Below are 20,407 nucleotides of genomic sequence, written 5' to 3'. Positions count from 1 at the left end.
AAAAAAAAAAAATGTTTTGGTCTATTAAACTACTCCAACATTTGGTCACACAAACAGTACCAGTAAAGCCTGTTATCTACAGATTCATCTAGTATTTTGCAAAAAGAACAAAGGGGATCCTTTTCCGGAAGCATTGTTTTAATATAAACATTCACTGGATAAACTCTATGTACTACGGGCCTGTTTATTTATTTATTTATTTATTTTTATGGCTTCTTTTTTTTTTTTTTTTTTTTTATTATGCAAAAATGGGAATATACAATCACAGTACATTCAAAAGAGAATGGAAAGCCAAAGGGAAATCATTATAGTAAAAAGAAGCAACAACAAGAACAACAACAACAATAAAAAAAAAAAAAAAAATATATATATATATATATATATATATATATATATAAAAAAATAAAACACAAGGGGCATTTACATTACACATTAAAGAAAAATATTATATGATTTACAAATTTCAGTTGTTTTTAAAGCCTTTTTTGTAAAAGAGTTAGAAACTACGGGCCTGTTTATAGACGTTGTCCGCAGCGTTCATGACGTCTCACCTGTCACCTGACATATTTCATGCGAGTGTATGGGGGAAACTGTTTTGCAGCCCGTGCAATAAGCAGACGCGGATAAAGCATTAAGTGCGAGTTATTTACATGTGAAGTCAATGCCTACTTTCACTTTCGATTTGCGCCCACTTACCAGTGTAGGAATCTCTCTTTGCCATGACTAACCATTGTAGATTAAAAAAAAAATGTTTTGGTCTATTAAACTACTCCAACATTTGGTCACACAAACAGTACCAGTAAAGCCTGTTATCTGCGCAATAGTTTTTAAACGGACTGAAGCTAAATAAACTTCAGTAGTAAAATATGCGTCTAACATAACATGATTATATTAAACATTATACAATGAATAGAAAGGAGGATATATACAGCTGGTTTACGGATAATGCATTCATTTTTAGGTAATTTTTTAGCTTATAATTTAGGACTAATGTTACATTACAATTGCTAAATCTGGATCTGTATTGTTCAATCATCAAAATAATTTTTGCTTATTTACAAGTGTGTACTTCAGGACTAAATAATGTGTGTGTGTGTGTGTGTGTGTGCACTTGGATGGGTAAAATGTAGATAGCGAATTTGGTCACTTCCATTTCGTTTCACTTTTACTTTCAATTTGTTTGAATTATTAACAGTTTTAATATTGGCATACAATTCTGACCGGTAACAAATTTTAACCTTTATTTCTTTAAATGAGCAAGCAGGAAGCATGTAAACTGATCTGGTCATGCAACATTTTAATTAATTCGTTTTTTTTAATTAATGTTGACTTTCTTCCCCAAAGCCAACAACAACAATTTTAGTGCTTTCAAGGAGAAGAAAAAAACGACATGACCACAATCACAACTGCTGGGATTAAATACATTTTTAAGGGGATCCGGGGGTGGTCAGGTAGGAGCACTCAATCTGATCTCCTGAGCTCTCTAAGCATTGAGGTAATTCCAAATTGAACCAAAACAATTGATTACAATTGTTTTAAGATTGGCAAGGAAAATTGGACATGTGCATCAACCAGCAGAACTTGGAAAATAAAAAATAAATTAAAAAATACATTTTAAGGTTAAAATACAGAAGGGTTTTAAAGTTCAGTGAAAAGACACATATCAGTCATATTGTAGCTGGGAGAAAAACATTTTTACTTGTAATGTCATATACTAACCCCTAGGTTAGTTTATTTGGCTCTTTACTAAATATATATATATATAAGATAATCAAGATGGCTGAACATTGAAAACAACGAGAGTTTCAACAAAGATTTCCAACATTTGTTTTATTAGCCATAAAAGAAGACATTGGGGTAAATATTTTAAGATAACCCATAAAGCAGTTCTTTACACACTTATATAAACCCATTAAAAACAATGTCAATAATTTCTAAATAAAACATAAACATAATTTTGTTTTGATGTTTTAATGAATTAAAATGATAATATCATTCCTTCTATAGTTTAGCAGCTCTCAGTACTGACCAAAGATTTTCAACATTTGTTTTAAAAAAGACATTGGTGTTAACCCTTTGAGGTTTTTGTACCAATAAAACATAATTCAGTGCACACTAATGGTCTTGTTGCGAAAGGTAGACATACAGATAAGGGTATCCAAATGCAGCTTTATTTTAGAATGGTCAGGCAGGCAGGGGTCGAAAACCAGCACATACAGTGTAGTAGACAATCTAAGAGCATAATCCAAAAACAGACAAAAGCTCAGGGCAGGCAGCAAAAAATCTAAATGCAGTCCAAGGTCAAAAACGCTGGAAACAGGAAACAAGGCAAACACTTACATAATGAGTGCAACAGCTAATCAATACTCAGCCATGTGTGTGTGTGTGTGATAATCACTGATGTTAAGTTTCAGTTGTGTGTGCGTCCAAATGACTGTCAACTGTGGCTGGAGTGATTGGTGCAATGACTTCTGGGATTTGTAGTTCAGCATAAATACAGGAAGTAATCTCCAGCAGAGAAAACATCATAGCAATTATAACAGACTACAGGAAGTAGAGACAACACCGCTGGCAATCACAACAGGTCTACATTTAGTTGCGAATATTAAAGTACAATATATGACCCTGGACAACAAAACAAGCCGTAAGTGTTTGTTTTTGTAAAGAGATTGAGATTTTTACATCACATGAAACATCACATTTCCATAGGTGTATCGTTTGTTAGAATAGAACAATATTTGACCAAGATACTTAAAACTATTTGAAAATCAGTTGTTATTTTGACCTGTACAATGTATTTTTGGCTACTTTACTTTTGGGTTGACTTGTTTTCACATATAATCCTAATGACAACAAACTCTTCATGAACTCTTTACAGTACTGCTGTCTATTGAATTCGATAGATTTCTGTGGTCTGCATGTCCACATCCAGCAATAATTTCTGTTAGAGTCAGATAGAAACATTTGTGTTATAAAAACTATTAATCGATGTATAATTGAAAAACTTTTCATGGATGGAGTTGAATCCAAAGCATGAGACGTACAAGCAGACATTGAGCTAGACAGGACACATTAAGTAGCTTTAAAACATTGTATTCATCTACTGAAGCTTGCATCAAAAACACTGACATGAATGTTACTTCATTGTGTGTCCAAGTGCATCCAGCTTTATTTTGAGCATCTGAAGTAAAAGTAAATGTTTCTACAGATTCACTTACCCTGTCTGTGCAAAATGTTGTTTCTGCATAAAGTACCACTTCCTCACAAGTCTGGCCTGTTTTAACAATAATTGTCAAAATGTTCAAATTTCAAAGTATATAATCTATAATGGCGTTTATTAAATTATAAATTGCAGCATGTTACTTCTAAACACATTTTCTTTTGGCTCAGAAGTCCAGATACCACTTAACAAATTAGGTTGTACTTGCCCTCATTTCTTGGTTGTTTCCATTTCCTCCATTGAAAGAATTGCATTCCTGCAACCAACACAGACAAGACCAGCGATATCACAACACAAACTGCCACTCCCACTGAATGTTTATACTGAGTGAGTTCTGTAATGAACAAAAAATACAGAGGAATATAAATGAATCCTTCAGTGTCTAATCTCAAGCAAGATGTTTTTACTAAATCTCCAAAATTGTTGTACAGACATGCTGGAAAGTACATATCAAACCACTAATTACATGACCATTAATATCAGCGCTGTACCTTCATATCTCTGACAGGTATGACTGATGTCCAGATGTGTGGTGTGGTTTGTGATGGGATTGTTGACCACACAGCTGTAGTTGTTGTTATCCTGATATTCCACCTCCAGAGGTAGAGAGAGGCTGATGCTGAGATCAGATACACTGATGCTGGACAATAAACTGTTTCCTTTGTACCAGGAGAGACTCACAGCACTCACATTCAACACTGAACACAACACTGAACAACTGGACACTGATGGACGTTCAGATGACTGTGATGATGAGTAACTGTTGATGACTGGAATGGGCAGATGAGCTGGAACATATCAGATGAATCCTGTAAATGTGGTATTACGTAGAGCCCCCATAATAACAGAATGATAGTAAGTAAAAGCTTTTATATTTCACCAATAAAGTTTTCGTTCACTTTCTAAAGAATGTTTAAATTATTCTTAATTAAAAAGAAACAGCCTATAGGATACATTTACATATCGCAGTTGGAAAGGAGAAACAGGCATCAATAGCCTAACCCCACCCCTAAACCCAACCGTCATTGGGGGATGAGCAAATCATACTAAATTGTACTAATTAGATCGCACAAATTCGTACGAATTAGCCACTAAATCAAAAAGTTACAAATTGCCGTGAGATTGTGTTGATTATTCACCTATACCGCATATTTTTGGACTGTGGTTGAAAGAGGACTTTTTACTTTTGTAAATTTTTAACGCGGTACTTCTTTACTTTTACTTAAGTACAAACGTGTATTCAGTACTTTTACTTGGAGTTGATTCTGGATCGATGGAAGAGAAAGATTTCACACGATTTGGAAATCCGTCATCAGAGGTTGACTGGTAGCTCACAGGTCAGGGTGGGGCCTCAATGCCAGAAAAATTGTCAGCTGACACAGTACATGGGCTGCTGCTTATACAGCCACGTGATAATGATTGACACGCCTGAATGATTAGGCTTCTACTTCATAAAATATAGTAAAGCAACACAGCACTGATGGCTCCATATTGTAAGCACTGGTGGACATTGTGCCACATTACCACCATTTAGCTTTGACAATATTTACAATGCTACATTATCACTCTAATCTAATTAATATCAATTTATTTATTTGAAAATAATGTGTATTCATTTTATGGATAATGTGTTTATTTATGGAATAAAATATGTTATTGTATTTCATTCTGCCAAATATAAAATATAAGCAATTATTTATCATCAACAATAATTCTACTAATGTCTTACCACCACTTCATTTTTTTAAAGCTCAATACACATTTAAAATGACTCACCATAGACAGCAACAGAAAATGTCCTGTATGTGGTCTCCTCTTTAATGATCTGTAGTTTATAAAGTCCAGAGTGTTCAGTTCTGATGTTTCTGATGGTCAGAGATCCAGTTTGACTGTTCATCTTCAGTCGGTCTCCAAATATCACAGTTTTGTTATATTTAAAGATGTTCTGTCTGTGTATTTCAGCAATACGGGTGTCTGCATTATTAATGTTAAACAGCCACAGTATCTGATCATCTTGTTGAACTTTAATATCAGTCCACAGAGTGACAGATTCTCCCTCCACCACAGACACTGACTTCACTTCATTTGTATCACCAAACACACCTAAAAAACATTTTTTTTTGTCTTTTATAAATAATTTTACAACAGATATTACAGAGCAAAAGTCAAGACACCCACTAATAACTCGTTCATTAACATGCCCGCAAAACACAAGGCTTTGTTACGACACGAGCTCAAAAATGCTACATTACAACATGTCGAAATAAGCTTGTATTTGCATGCTGTGGACTGCTTTTTGCAGGTTAAGGCCTTTATATGGCTTTTAGGAAAAGGTAAAATTGCGACATTGGATATCAAACATCCCAACAAATAAATAACTAAACAAATAAACTTACCACTTAAGATCCAAATCCACAGACAGACGTATAGTTGATGAATCATATTCCTGAATTACTACCTTTCTGTTTAAAACATGTATGTAGAGAGCATTTATTGTTTAAAGCCAAAAAGTGTACTTAAATATACGACGTTTCGAAGAATTTAGTTAAAACTGTGATCGGTAGCCACTAAAAAAAAATCCACATTACTTTGTTTTTCCTCCAGATATTTCCAAACGAAAGCCTATTAATCTAGAATGTAGCCTATGTGCACATCTGCGCCATCATGTTTCTTTGCAGCTTTCTCAGCATGTGATCGTGTTCCTGTTCAAGATGACAGCCAATCATTCTGACAAGATTTTAGTGTCGGTTTCTGCTAAAATTTCATCTGAATGACTTCTGTTTAAGCTGTTAGATTTCTGTGATGAAGTATGTTGTTTTCATTTAACACAGTGACATATTTACTTATCTTGTTACAGGTCATGTGATTGTTTGCAGCTTTTCACCCACAAACAGTGTTTCCAGCTCGAGTTCTCCATTAATAGTCAACCGTGCCACATCTAACCAAAGACCACAGCGCATCTCATCTAAAGCAGGTATGTCACAGTGCAAGAAGCGCATCACATTTATCTGTGCATTTTAAAAATAGACCTTGTGCAGGTGTAAACCTTGGCTCAGGTGTAAACCAGTACAAAGAAACATTTATAAAAATAATTTTCATTTATATTTATTATATTTTAGGGGTAGTCCACTACGATATCATATTTCAAACTTTAGTTTTTGTGTAATGTAGCTGTGTGAACATAAACAACATCTTTGAATGATATCATTCATGCTGACGGTTTTACTACAAATGAATTGTTCAACTGAGTTCAGGGAATTGTTGAACTGTACCATAAGAGTTTTGTTTTTAAATTCAAGGTTTATTCAATATTAGGTCTTCATCTCAGTTGACTCTTTGTTGTCACTCATGAGAACTCAAGGTCATTGTCAGCCACTCTCAATGCTGAGCTTTATTTCCTCTGAGCAACTCGTATGAGTTTCCGTCAACTATTTTCTCTCGTCTTCTGTGCCATGACGTTTCTTTGCAACTTCCTCAGCATGTGATGAGTGTGTTTAGGTTAAAGATGACAGCCAATCATTTTCACAGATTTTAGAGTCAGTTTCTGGTGAAAGTTTATCTGAATGACTTGTTCTGTTTAAACTGATAGATGTTGAAATTATCAAACTGAAGTATGATGTTTTAACTTAATGCTTATAATAAACGACACATAAAACTATGTAGAACTTATGGAAAACTTTTGAAACTAAAGTAAAATAAATGTGTGAGAATAACATTTTATCTTTAATTACATTTTGTCAAATTTTTGTATTTCAAATTTATTGCTGGTGTTTATTGCTAGAAATGTATAAAATCCTGATAATAAATTATTTACAATTTGCTAATGATTGCAATAATTGTAAACAAGAATAATGAAATATAAAACAAATGTATTATTTTGTACACTTCCTGACAAAAGTCTTGTCGTCGATCCCAGTTGTAAAAGCAACAAATAATAACTTGATTTCAAGTTGATCAGTTGGAAAAGTGACAGGCGGTTTTTCAGATGAATTATTTGTTGAACTGTATCCCAATCATCACAAATATTGCAGAAGACCTATTGGAACCCGCATGGATCCAAGATACGCATAGAAATCAGTCAAGTTTGGTGAAGGAAAAATCATGGTTTGGGATTATATTCAGTATGGGGGTGTGTGAGAGGTCTGCAGAGTGGATGGCAACATCAACAACCTGAGGTATTAAGACATTTGTGTTGCTCATTACATTACAAACCACAAGAGAAGGCAAATTCTTCAGCAGAATAGCACTTCTCTTACTTCAGCCTCCACATCAAAGTTCCTGAAAGCAAAGATGGTCAAGGTGCTCCAGGATTGGCCAGCCCAGTCACCAGACATGAACATTATTGAGCATGCCTGGGGTAAGATGAAGGATAATTATAAATAAATATATTTGCTAGAAAGAATAAAGAAAGAATAAAGAAAGCTATATACAGCTGGATTATAATCAAGATTGCATTTTAGGTTATTTTTTAGGTTATAATTTAGGCCTAATGTTAGATCACAACTGTTAAATCGGGGTCTGGATTGTTCAAATCTCAATATACTTTTTGCTTAAGTGGAGTTTAGATGCAAAAACCTCTAAATGCCGTTTGATATTTTCCTCTAAAATTAGCATTTTTCTCCGACTCTTGTGTGTGTGTGTGTGTGTAGGCTCAGAACTTTTACTTTTATAGTGACAAATAAGTTCTTTTCATTGCTTTTAAAGTGAAATACTCGAACATAAACATTGGAGGCTGAGAAAAATGCTCATTTTGGGAGAAAAATTCAGATGGCATTTAGAGGTTTTTGCATTTGAACTCTTCAAGTGTGTACTTCAGGACTAAATAATGAGCTTAGAATTGTTAGATATATTCATAATTAATATATAATAAATTAACTAAACTGGTTAGATTTCAGTCGATTAAAACCATATTACATTTAGTTGACTAAAACTAGACTATAATTACAATGAATTCAACAGACTAAAATCTAAATGCCATTTTAGTAAAGAGACTAAAACTACATTCAAAATTACGTCAAAATTAATGCTAGTTGAAATTCATCACAATGCTAGTCCAATATCCAATAGTATCTTAATTAGTATCTTATCTTTAAATAATTGTTAAATGCTATTCCTACTCATGCTGATCTAAGTCCATTTATGCATTCAGAGAAATTCCTGTAATGCTGTTAAGTAATATAGGTGATGAAGCACAATAGAAAGAAACATAGAAGCGTTAACACAACCCATACTGGAGGAAGCGATATCACTGGCATTCAGGTGAAAATGTGTGTCTTTTCACTCGCTCCAGGTATAACTGGTTTTGTAGGGAATAATGTCTTTCTAGGGAATTATCTAAATTCCATATTTATATCACGTTATTACTGTAACAGTTGCACTGTGTATACTGTAGGGGGCAGCATTTAACTTCCTTTACTTTCATGTGGGCGATCAAACGAATGACATTTTTCAGTAATAGAAATCCGTATTTTACTTCAGAAATATTTATTTAGCATTTGGAGGAGATTGTTTGGTAAATAAGCTATTAAATAAGCTATTATTTGTGCAATAATTATGATCAATTAATTACTTGTCCTAAAGTTTGCTAGAGTAATTTATTTTTTTTACAGAGTGGTTTAAACTGTGACAGTTAACAAACTTTTACCTGTCTTTCTTTTAATTAAAGGTTGAACATTTTCTCCACAATTTACAGTATATGGGATTCAAATAATTTTAAAGTTAAAATACAGAAAAGGTTTTAAACTCCTATAAAAAGAGAGAATTTGAGTAATTTCTGCGACAGAATTTTATTGTATTTTTTTTAACTTGTAATGCCATAAAATACACACTAGGTGCCGATGTGGCTCTTTACTAAATATATGCAAGATTACCTTAACAATCCTAAGCAATCTTACCTATCTAAGAAAGTCAGGTAAGAAAGTCATACCTGCTTATGTCTTATTTTTAAGTTATTTTTATATAATGATTGAACACTAGATATGATAAGACACTAGATGTTCTAAAATGTAAGATTTAAACCGTTAATAGCTACATTCTTTATTAAAATGATACTTGTATTAGGTCACACAAAAAGACATTCCAAAAATGCATTCAGCAAAAGGTTTTTATTTGCTTATTTGTACTAATGACATTAAAAGACCTGGTCCTACAAATACTGCACTATATGCTATTCTCCTTAACTACATGACATGTTTAGCTGCTGAAAGTGAAGGCGTGAGTAAACTGTAAGTAATTATTTTTGTCAGTGGAAATGATTTTTATCGAGGCAACGCTTAAAAACGTAAACATGTGGAGGTCAGTAAAATGTCATAATAGAATACGTGACTGTATAAAAACAGAGGCATTTTGTGTTAATACTCGACTTGTGGCTTTTACGAAAATATTTTCCATAAGGGTTACATAATACAGTATTAGTACAGTGAAAATGCAATGTAATGCAAAGTTTTCTGTTATAGGCTCGGAGCTAAAATGAAAAATACAATGGAAATTTTCAGCATTAGCTGCAGAAAAGTCCTGTTTCGCAAGTTACTGCATTCACTTGGTCGCCAAAACGTCAGGAAATAAGTTCTGTTTGGAAAGAAGGAAGCCCATAAAATAACTGTCAGTTAAACATTGAAGCACGCTTCCATTCATCTGAACAAAAGACGTTGTCAAACAAGATAATCTAAACGGTTTTAACAGCATGTTTGGTAACAGTCAGACTGGTCAAAGAAAACCTTACACTCAGTATAAGCTCCTTTGAAATTGCTCTTGTTAATACTTAAGGCAATATAAAAATATACTAAGCAATATAAACAGTGTAGAAAATGTATACTAAATATGTATAAAATTAGAACTTAGTATCAAAGTTTTGGACTTGTATTGGTGTATTGGTCCCAATATTGTTATTTATTACAACACATCATTTATAACACGTCTTCCGGAGTTCTTTGTTAAATCTAAACTAAAAGTAGGAATAATCCAGAAACACAGAGCTTGTCAGAACATGTCTTGCCTTTTACAAAATGTCTTATACGCAACTACCCACAAATCAAGTATCAACAGGTTTTAAGGCTAACTGATTTAACTGACAAACATTCAAGCTCTAATGTGCAGCAACGCCTTAATCAACTACTGCATGTCAAGGTATATGCAGGAATCCTAAACATAATTTCAATACCTTTTTAAGACTTTTTAAAGAGCTTGTAATATTTTAAGACCTCGTCACCACTTTAAGTTCTAATCAGTATCTAACCTTTAACTTAATAAGCAGTTGTTAATAAACAGTGGTAGTTAAATAAATCAATAGAGCACAACCGTGCAAAGAATAAATTACGTGGTTGTTTTCAGCGACAGGTTTTAGCCACAGTTTAAACTCGTCTTTCTTCAACCAGGAGTACGCAGACTTATATTTTCCCATTTTGCTGTTTGTTTCGCTCTATGGTTACGCTACATGTGGAGAGCATCCTATCAACTTCCGTCTCTCTTTCGTCTCTCGGATGGAGGAGAAAACACTTTGGACATCGCTTGATCAATATTAAGACCTCGTAGAAATTAATTTTCTCCTAATTGATTTATTAAATGTTAATACTTTTTAAGACCCCGCAGACACCCTGTATATGCGAAATGTTTTTCCAAGTTAGTTCTACTGAGTTAAAAATAATTTGAAAATGTTTGACATCAATGTAAGCAGTATGACCAAATGTGTTTTTTCAACTAGCTCTTTAGATCAAACTAAGACAAGCACAAAGCATCCACCTTTTAAGACTGTATTCGGCTTAATCCACTTGCTATGCTACTGTTGAAAACGCTTAATAACCATGGTAAACTATAGCGCGGAGGCACTTTTAGTCCTGAAATGAATACTTGAATATGACTTTCATATGCCATTGTAATTGTTGGCTGCACATAAAAGCTGGCATCGATGTCATTTTGCATTAACACTGGAGTATATGATGTGGTCGTCTTGGTTAGTTGCCTGAAAAACAAAAGACAAACATCAGGAATTAAAGCATAATAATGGTGTTGTGTGATTAAATCCTTCTTTAGGGTAAAAGCATTACGCATCCATCTGCTGCTCAAGGACAACATTTACAAGCACATGAAGGCATGAAAGCAAAAAAATGTTTTATTTTAAAATATCTTATTTAAATGTTCTTTGTATCTCATATTTAAATGGTTATTTTATTCAGTAAAGGGCTGGTCAACTACGATATCATATATAAAACTTTAGTTGATGTGTAATGTAGCTGTGTGAACATAAAGAACATCTCTGCATGTAATACGCTCAATGTTTAATGCAAAGGGAGACATTGGCTTTTACAAAAGCTTAGCAAAGCCTTGCCAGAGGCACTGTAATGCTGTAATGTAGCCAGACAGCTAAAATGCCATCCAAAACGCTGCTATTTCCACAGAGCTTCTTCTGTTTCTGTATTTGGACTTTCAAAGGACATGACACAGAGAGAGAAGTGCTTACAATTTGATTTGAATCATATACCAGAGAATTATAAAAAAAATATGTAGCTCTAGCATTTGACAAAGGACAGTTTTCAGAATTTTTTCTAGTTCGGTGCTGGATTTGGCTAAAATTCCTTAGAGTAGGAGCAGCTCCAACCATATTAGATGAAGCTGTGAATGGTGAGCCACAACCTGTAAGTATTTGTATTTGTTAAAATTTATCTATTATATTCAAATGATGTAAACAATGAGAAATGCTGTTTGGCACCATTAACAGTTTTGCCGCAAATTCATAGTTATCCATCAAACAGCTTTAAACACCCACAATGTTCAGCAGCGCTGCAGTGTCTCTCTATGCTGCTGCTTTCCCTGAATTCTACATCTCAAATCACAAACTCAAAAGATATGTGAACATTTTATATTACTTACACATGCTTATTCTAAATATATGTGAAAGACACTTGTCAGGTTTTATTTTAGAGAGCATGTGTGTGGTTCAGCTTCGTCATTTTCTGTCTGAAATGATACGGCTAACAGCTGCTCTGACTAGGGTTGAGTCGATAGACGCCCATTGGCGATGACCGATAGACATCACAATGCTGAGCCTGCATCGTGATCCTCTGCCCCGCCCCTGTCGCAGCAGCAACCCGCACACGAAAAATACACACTTAGGCCCCGTTTACACTAATGGATCTTAGTTTTAAAATGGCATTTTAGAACGAAAACGATCCACGTCCGCATTGTCGTTTCACCTAGCATTTCTGAAAAGCCCTCCGTTGACACTATACTATCACTATACATCACATGACCACACACACACACACACACACACACACACACTCTCTGTCATGCTGCAGCACATGTGTGTGTCTGAGCTCCAGCAGTCAGCGGGTACTTTGAGCACAAAAACCCAGAGAGCAGTGCACATCGGTTTATCAAGGATGTACCACTGGATCGCGTCTCACTATAGTTGTTAATCGTAATATTTATTTAATCTTGTGTCTATCTAAGGACTCTTCTGTCTTTTGAATCTATCAGGTAAATTGTCACAGCATCATTACACTGCTTCAGTCTTTCGCTTTCATGCTTGTACTTAGTCATTTTAGTGAAAACCTCAGATACTGTTGGTTGGTTGCTGTTGGTTTTGCACGTTTTTAGTTTGTCGACGCCATTGTAACGACACAGATCACTCTGCGGAGTCCCCCGGAAAAAGTGATTGACAAGTGGTCATTTGTAACTTATCTTTATTTATTTATGATTTGGTTATAGGTAAAACAAAGACCATGTGGGTGAGGTAGTTGAAACGGTAGGCTACAAATAATTAATTAGTTAATTAATTAATTATTCATGAATAATTAATTCACCGCCACCTACGAAGACAATGTCATCGTCCATCGCAATGCTTCACATTAGACATCGTACGATGCCAAATTGGTCAACATCACCCAACCCTAACTCTGACTGAAAGGATTTACACAGCGCACAAGCATGTGATTGTAGTGGCGTGACGATTTTCCTGGTGACGTGGAGTCGATCTACGAACCACAGCACATTATATTAGCTGATCAATCAGAGCCTCTTGAGAATGGGCCTTTTGGAGGTCGTTTTCATGTTAGCTTAGTAGCTGTATATAATCAAAGTAAGATATATGAGAAGACAACAAGTGAAGCATGAGCACACGTTGCTTTGCATCTTAAAAACACAACCAAGTCTTAAAAATTTATGGACCACCATTCTAACAAAAATGCTATTACTGATTACTCACCCTCATGTCTTTCTAATGTAAAATAAATGTTGTTCAACTTCAAGAACACAAATCAAACTATTTTTAATCAAATCGGAGAGATTTATGTCCATCCATTGAAAGTATTTCACTTAAAAAGCCCTGATGCTTCAAAACTTTTATAAAGAGACCAAGAAATATATGTTCACGACAAGTGATGTCCATTCTAACATGTCACATGGCACATTTGAGCTTCTACAACAACCAATGATTTTTAGATTTCAAACACGCGTCAGGATTTTGCCAAGACGATGCGATCCTGAATTAACATCTATGTTGATCCTGGAATATCATTTTTGTTCAAAAATGTAATCTATACCTTCTCACTACCCCTAAACCCAACCATAACTGTAAATTGTTCCCAAAATCAGAGGGGAATAATAGTTGGATAACAATCACATAGAAGTGCATAAATTGTAAGCCTTAACTTAACATAAACTGTAAACGTATCACTTAATTCTGATTGCCTGATTGGAATGTTGTTCCAGGATGAACATAGATGTTAACCCAGGAACATGTCCTATGTTTTTCGCACATTGTGGTTCGCAGACAGTTTATGTTCACAGATCGATATTTATGTGTTAATAAAAGTCTAGATTAAACGTGTTCATCATATAAAGCAGTTATGTTTCTTTGGTTGAATCCATTGGCTGAATTATTTGGATTTTTGAATCGTTTTATGAATGTTTTCATGAGTTAAGGCTGATTTATACTTTTGACTGGCTTCGCAGTGCAAGCCTCCACTGACTGTACTGTTATTTGCAGCAAAAGGAGACGACTTGAAGTTACTGTCATGATGAAACCATAGTCAAGAAGTAGTCAGCAAGTGGAGTTTCTAAATGAATGAATTTAACTGCATATCAAACAAATACAGTTGAAATCAGAACTGTTAACCCCCCTTTGAATTTTGCTTTCTTTATTAAATATTTCCCAAAGGATGTTTAGCAGAGCAAGGAAATCCTCATAGTATGTTTGATAATATTTTGTTTATATTTAAAATTGATTATATGGTCAAAATTATTAGCCCCTTTAAGCTATATTTTTTAGACTACAGAACAAACTATCATTATACAATAACTTGCCTAATTACCCTAACCTGCCTAGTTAACCTAATTAACCCAGTTAAGCCTTTATATGTCACTTTAAGCCAGGGGTGGGCAAACTCGGTCCTGGAGGGCCGGTGTCCTGCATAGTTTAGCTTCAACTCTACTCAAACACACCTGAACATGCTAATCAGTGTCTCCAAGATCACTAATTATCTATAAGCAGGTGTGTTTGATCAGAGTTGGAGCTAAACTGTGCAGGACACCGGCCCTCCAGGACCGAGTTTGCCCACCCCTGCTTTAAGCTGTGTTGAAGTGTCTTGAAAAATATCTAGTTAAAAATATTTTACTGCAACCGGGGTTCATAGAGATGAGTTATTAAAACTATTATGTTTAGAAATGTGTTGAAAAAAATCTTCTCTCCGTTAAACAAAAATTATGGAAAAAATAAACAGGGGGGCTAATAATTCAGGGGGGCTAATAATTCTGACTTCTGAACTGTATGTTGGGGATAATTTTGGAGGACATTCATGAAAATCTGTGCTTTTAGTACAGTTGGGAAAACGAGCAACTTAGGCTATATTTTATATATCCAAGTTAACTGCGTATTTAATGCAAAACCTTCCATACATTTACAATAAAAAATACATTTACTTAAAAATCTATTGACAAGCTGTGCACAAAATATATGCAGTGTTTTAATCAAAGCTTCAAAAGAAACCTAAAGGACGTCACACCAGGGAGTTGTTTTGGTTGTCTAAAGGTGTTGTCACAAGTAAGTTCACACAGCTTTGCCTGACTCAGCTCTAAGTCGGGCATCTTTAAATGCTGAGCCGCACGCATAGTTACAGAAAAAGCTGTGTGCTCCGCCAGCTGAAATGATGTTGTGTGCAGGCAAAGCGAACCTTCACCAACACCATGATGACATCACATTCGCCACATGCACCCAAACTTGTGTATGCAGTAAATATAAACCAGCCTTTAAGGGTTTTGAGCTTATGGACTGTCATTGTATAGACAGAAGTCCATCTGAAATTCATGCATCTGAATCCATCTGAAATGTCCATCTTCAATAGAAAATGCTAAATATCTTAATTTGTGTCCTCAAATTTATTTTAGGGTGAACTAATCTTTCAAATACTAGTAAACTATACGTTTGTAATTTCCATCTCAAGGGGTTAATATAAAACTGAGTTTTCCTTTTGCTTTTGTTTTGTAAAAATTTTGGGGGATTTTTTTTGGGAGGAGGGGATATTTTCGGTTTTACTTTCTACTCACTGGCATCAGCTGCAAGTTCCAGTGGTTTGAGCAGATTAGTGTGAGTTCAGGAATTTCAGCCAATGGCACTGTCACAGCTCAAGCATAAAAATGAGCAATCACAAAAAGACATTAAGCTGGACACATCACTTTAAAATGCTTAAAACACTTGGCTGTTTTGTAATCACCAAAACTGCTTGTCACATCTGCAAGAGCAAGCTGTTTTATTCTGAGCATCTGAGATGAAAGCAAAGGCTTCTGCAGACTAACAAGATTCACAGTAAATAGAGTCTCTTACCACCTTATGAACCCTGTGCGCATGAAATGTTGTTTCTGCATAAAGTACCTCTTCCTCACCAGTCTGGACTGTTTCAACAATAATTATACTGTTCAAATTTTAAAATACTATAGTTTAAAACCAACTATTGCGGCACATTTTTATATTTATATACTTTTTGGCTCAGAAATAGTCATATGAATAAATGAATAAATTAATGCATGTGCTTACCCTCTTGGTTTGATGATTTGCATTTCCTGTAAAATACTGCAACCAATACAGCCAAGACCAGCAGCATCACAACACTAACTGTTATTCCCACCATTAGTGATTTCGGCATGAGTTCTGCAATGAACAAACATACATACATTTTCTTTTAGGCTTTTAATACTTATTTATGATATATTTTATTAAGGAATATTGTCTATATTTACATTTAAACATTTAGTAGACAACATATAACAATCTCTTCATTATAAAGAGACTAGTAATGTATTGTCATGTATGATTCATTCATTTTCTTTTCGGCTTAGTCCCTTTATTAACCAGGGGTTGCCACAGCGGAATGAATCGCCAACTTATCCAGAATATGTTTTACACAGCAGATGCCCTTTCAGCCGCAACCCAACACTGGGAAACACCCACACACACATACACTACGGCCAATTTAGTTTATTCAATTCACCTATAGTGCATGTCTTTGGACTCTGAGGGAAATCAGAGCAACCGGAAGAAACCCATGCGAACACAGGGAGAACATGCAAACTCCACACTGTAATGTCAACTGACCCAGCAGAGGCTCGAACCAGCAACCTTCTTGCTGTAAGGCAATTGTGCTACCCACTGCGCCACTGTGCTGCACCGTGATGAACAAACAGAAAATGAATAATACAAATTAATCCTACAGTGTCTGATTTCACTAAAGACACTGTTGTCAGTTCTCAAGTCTTTAAAGAGGGATAAATAGAAAACATTAAGAAATGTTAGTTTGTAAACAGAAAAAAAACTTTCAGTTTTAGTAAATATTTAACCATTAATATTAGCCACGATTTACCTGATTTTGGCTGACAGGTTTGACTGATGTTCAGATGTGTGGTGTGGTTTGTGATGGGATTGTTGATCACACAGCTGTAGGTGTTGTTATCCTGATATTCCACCTCCAGAGGTAGAGAGAGACTGATGCTGAGATCAGACACACTGATGCTGGACAATACACTGTTTCCTTTGTACCAGGAGAGACTCACAGCACTCACGTTCACCACTGAACACAACACTGAACATCTGGAGTCTGATGTACGTTTAGATGATGAGTAACTGTTGATGACAGGAATGGGCAGATGAGCTGGAAAATATTAGATAAATTATGTAAATGTTGTGTATGTAGAGACCCAAAAATAACAGAATGATAGTAGTTAAATTCTTTTATGTTTCACCAATAAAGTTTGCATTTGTTCTCTAAAGATTTGTGACAGAAATAAGCCCCTAAATCTTTGTGATTAGCTCTTTCAACTGGACACTAATTTGTGATCACCACAGATTTTAAATTTGATATGACAATGGCGACTGTTTATTGATAGATTGTTATAACATCTACATATTTGCTGTGCATGTACCATTAAAATTAGAATTGCATATTGATATTGAATTGATATTGCTTTTAAACTATACCATACCATCATGCTCATAAATGAGTTAGAACTAAGGCCAGACAGAATCTGAGGACATTTTTTTGCTATTTCTGCGCAGAATTTTGTAAAGAAAAATATGCCGATTTATACATAATGATTTTGGGAGTATCCTAACTAAAAACTTTATATATGAAATAAAAATATATTACCTTTTAAAATTGTATTTAATGTTTACAATGCAAATCCATTTAGAGCCACTTATTTGGTAAGGCAAGTCTACTAGAAGACAGAAAATATTACTTTACAAACTGCATTGTAAATAAATAAAATGAACATTTTAATATTAGTCAATAATATTACTGAAATAAAAAAAAACTGAATAAATATAAATTTACACACATTTACATGAGTAAAAAATAAACTCAACGATTGGCTAGAAATCTGTGGATTTCTGTGAACGCAGATTCCGTGTGGGCCTAGTTATAACTTCGCCTGTCTATGCTATACGGCATACTGCTAAACGTTTAGTTTACAACCCTTGTAGTATATGTACGTGTGTGTGTGTGTGTGTGTGTGTGTGTGTGTGTGTGTGTGTGTGTGTGTGTGTGTTTGTTAAATTAAAATCCTAAAATCGCCATGGAATGTCCCCCTTAGGTACTGTATAATGCAAAACATGGAAAATCTGTTTAGTTAATGCTTTTTTCTGTTTTGTAACAGTGTTATGTCGGGACTACCTTCTAGTAAAAGCTTTTCATGAATTTATTAGCTTAATACAACAATGTTTAAATTAAAACATGTCATTACACTTTAACAATATAGTAACAGTTTGAAAAGCAACACAGCATTGGTGGCTCCATATTTTAAGCACTGTTAGGGACATTGTGCCATTTGTGCTACCATTTAGCTTTGAGAATATTTACAACACATATTATTGCTCTAATCTTATTAATATCAGTTTACCTATTTAAAAAATATATATAGTCTACTCTATCAATTTTATAGACAATGTATTTATTTATGTATTTAAATGTCGATATTGTATTTAATTCTGCCAAATATAAAATAATAAACAGTTATTTATCATCAACAACAACAACATCTACTGACATCTTAGTACAACCTTGATATTTTTAAAGCTCAAAACACATTTAAAATGACTCACCATAGACAGCAACAGAAAATGTCCTGTATGTGGTCTTTTCTTGAACGATGGCTAGTTTATAAAGTCCAGAGTGTTCAGATCTGATATTTCTGATGGTCAGAGATCCAGTTTGACTGTCTATCTTCAGTCGGTCTCCAAATATCACAGTTTTGTTATATTTAAAGATGTTCTGTCTGTGTATTTCAGCAATACGAGTGTCTGCATTATTAATGTTAAACATCCACAGTATCTGATCATCTTGTTGAACTTTAACATCAGTCCGCAGAGTGACAGATTCTCCCTCCACCACAGACACTGACTTCACTTCATTTCTATCACCAAACACACCTAAAAAACATTTTTTTTGTAAATAATTTTTCAACAGATATTAGCAAAAGTCAAGACGCCCACTAATAGTAACTCGTTCATTAATATGCCCACATAACACAAGGCTTCGTTGCGACATCAGCTCAAAAATGCATCATGTCGAAATAAGCGGAGAAGCTTGTAGGCTATTTGCATGCTGTGAACTGCTTTTTGCAGGTTAAGGCCTTTATAGGGCTTTTTATTTGGGGAAAAGATAAAATGGCTACATTGGATATCAATTGCACCAACAAATAATTAACTAAACAAACAAATAAACTTACCGCGTAAAAACCAAATCCACAGACAGACGTGAAGTGAATAAATCATATTCCTGAATGACTACATCGCTTTTAAAAACACGTATGTAGAGAGTTTATTTATAGCCCAAAGTGTACTTGAATCGAAGTATTTAGATCGAAGAACTTAGTTAATACTGCGATCGGTAGCCACTAAAAAAATCCAGATTTTTCCAAACAAAAGCCCGTTAGTCTGCAACGTGCGGCTTCAAAAGATTAAAATGGCTCGTGATCCATCGGTTCCTGAGACTGTGAAGATGTATGTGAAAACAAAATAAAAAGAAATACAAAACTAAAAAGCACTTCTTGATTTGTTCGGTGTTTTTAGCTTCGTCTGGACTGAAAGAAAGAAATCACACAGAGCCCGCCCTCATTCTCGGGTCTGTCACGCGACGGGAGAGAAACTAGTGTCTGGATGAAGCCTTTATGATGCAAGCTGAGATTAGTTTAGCAAAACTAGGGTGAGTTTTTTAAGAGGTACTTAATGATTATGGGCATAAAAAGAAATCCATTGACACAAACGGAATGAAGATGTGCGATGTGACATGGCCTAGATTACTTGTTTAGATTGTGGTTTGCTGTTTCCCCGTAAACTCTCTTAACATCTTCCTGTCATAATCGTCAGAGTACACAACACGAGGTCCACTGTAGAGAGTGGAGACCAGGTGGAGACCCTTGATGAGAGTAAGCCAAAAGAAAGTGGTTGAGTGAGTTTTACCTTTTAGCACGATCGTGGATCTCAATTTAGTCTATCAAATACAACGGAACGACTTTGTTTGTTACCATGTATCAAACAAATTACAAATCTCCTACTAAGTTAAGAGCCTATATCTGTTATGTCTTATTTTGAAAAGACAAAGCAAATGTTCATGTGAGAAGGATATAGCCAATGTAGCATCCAGTATTCCCAAGATGATTAAAAGGATAGTTCACACAATTTAAATTTTGCCATCATTTACT

At 34.7% G+C, this 20,407-nt stretch overlaps 1 protein-coding gene and 1 pseudogene across 4 annotated transcripts; one reads left to right on the top strand and one right to left on the bottom strand.

The window, feature by feature from the left end:
- The window catches only part of LOC130216419 (gastrula zinc finger protein XlCGF7.1-like), a 62,712-nt pseudogene that overhangs the window by 2,504 nt on the left and 39,801 nt on the right, over positions 1-20,407 (top strand).
- si:dkey-253d23.3 (uncharacterized protein LOC100007836 homolog) lies at positions 1,966-19,863 on the bottom strand. Of its 4 annotated transcripts, none has more exons than XM_056448311.1 (6): positions 19,433-19,863; positions 4,997-5,323; positions 3,712-4,008; positions 3,429-3,554; positions 3,219-3,274; positions 1,966-2,941 (listed from the first exon to the last, which is right to left on the bottom strand). In XM_056448311.1, the coding sequence occupies exons 1-6, from the start codon at positions 19,476-19,478 to the stop codon at positions 2,888-2,890; spliced, it is 906 nt and encodes a 301-aa protein (XP_056304286.1). In that variant the 5' UTR covers positions 19,479-19,863; the 3' UTR covers positions 1,966-2,887. The 4 variants fall into 4 exon arrangements, with proteins under 4 accessions (XP_056304286.1, XP_056304288.1, XP_056304287.1 ...); XM_056448313.1 differs by having other exon boundaries at positions 3,429-3,476; XM_056448312.1 differs by lacking the exons at positions 1,966-2,941; positions 3,219-3,274; positions 3,429-3,554; positions 3,712-4,008; positions 4,997-5,323 and adding exons at positions 9,310-11,177; positions 16,038-16,105; positions 16,248-16,361; positions 17,071-17,358; positions 18,807-19,133 and having other exon boundaries at positions 19,433-19,844.

This window comes from Danio aesculapii, chromosome 22 (assembly GCF_903798145.1).
Source record: "Danio aesculapii chromosome 22, fDanAes4.1, whole genome shotgun sequence".
Taxonomy (NCBI): domain Eukaryota; kingdom Metazoa; phylum Chordata; class Actinopteri; order Cypriniformes; family Danionidae; genus Danio; species Danio aesculapii.
Note: the sequence above shows the minus strand (reverse complement) of the source record. Positions and strands in the feature narration are given on the sequence as shown.

Coding starts and splice junctions, on each gene's coding strand:
- si:dkey-253d23.3 (XM_056448311.1), bottom strand. CDS start 19,478: ATGATTTATTCACTTCACGTCTGTCTGTGGATTTGGTTTTTACGCG. Junction 3,555..3,711: donor TACCTGTCAGAGATATGAAG/GTACAGCGCTGA, acceptor TGTTCATTACAG/AACTCACTCAGTATAAACAT. Junction 3,275..3,428: donor GAAACAACCAAGAAATGAGG/GCAAGTACAACC, acceptor TTGTTAAAACAG/GCCAGACTTGTGAGGAAGTG.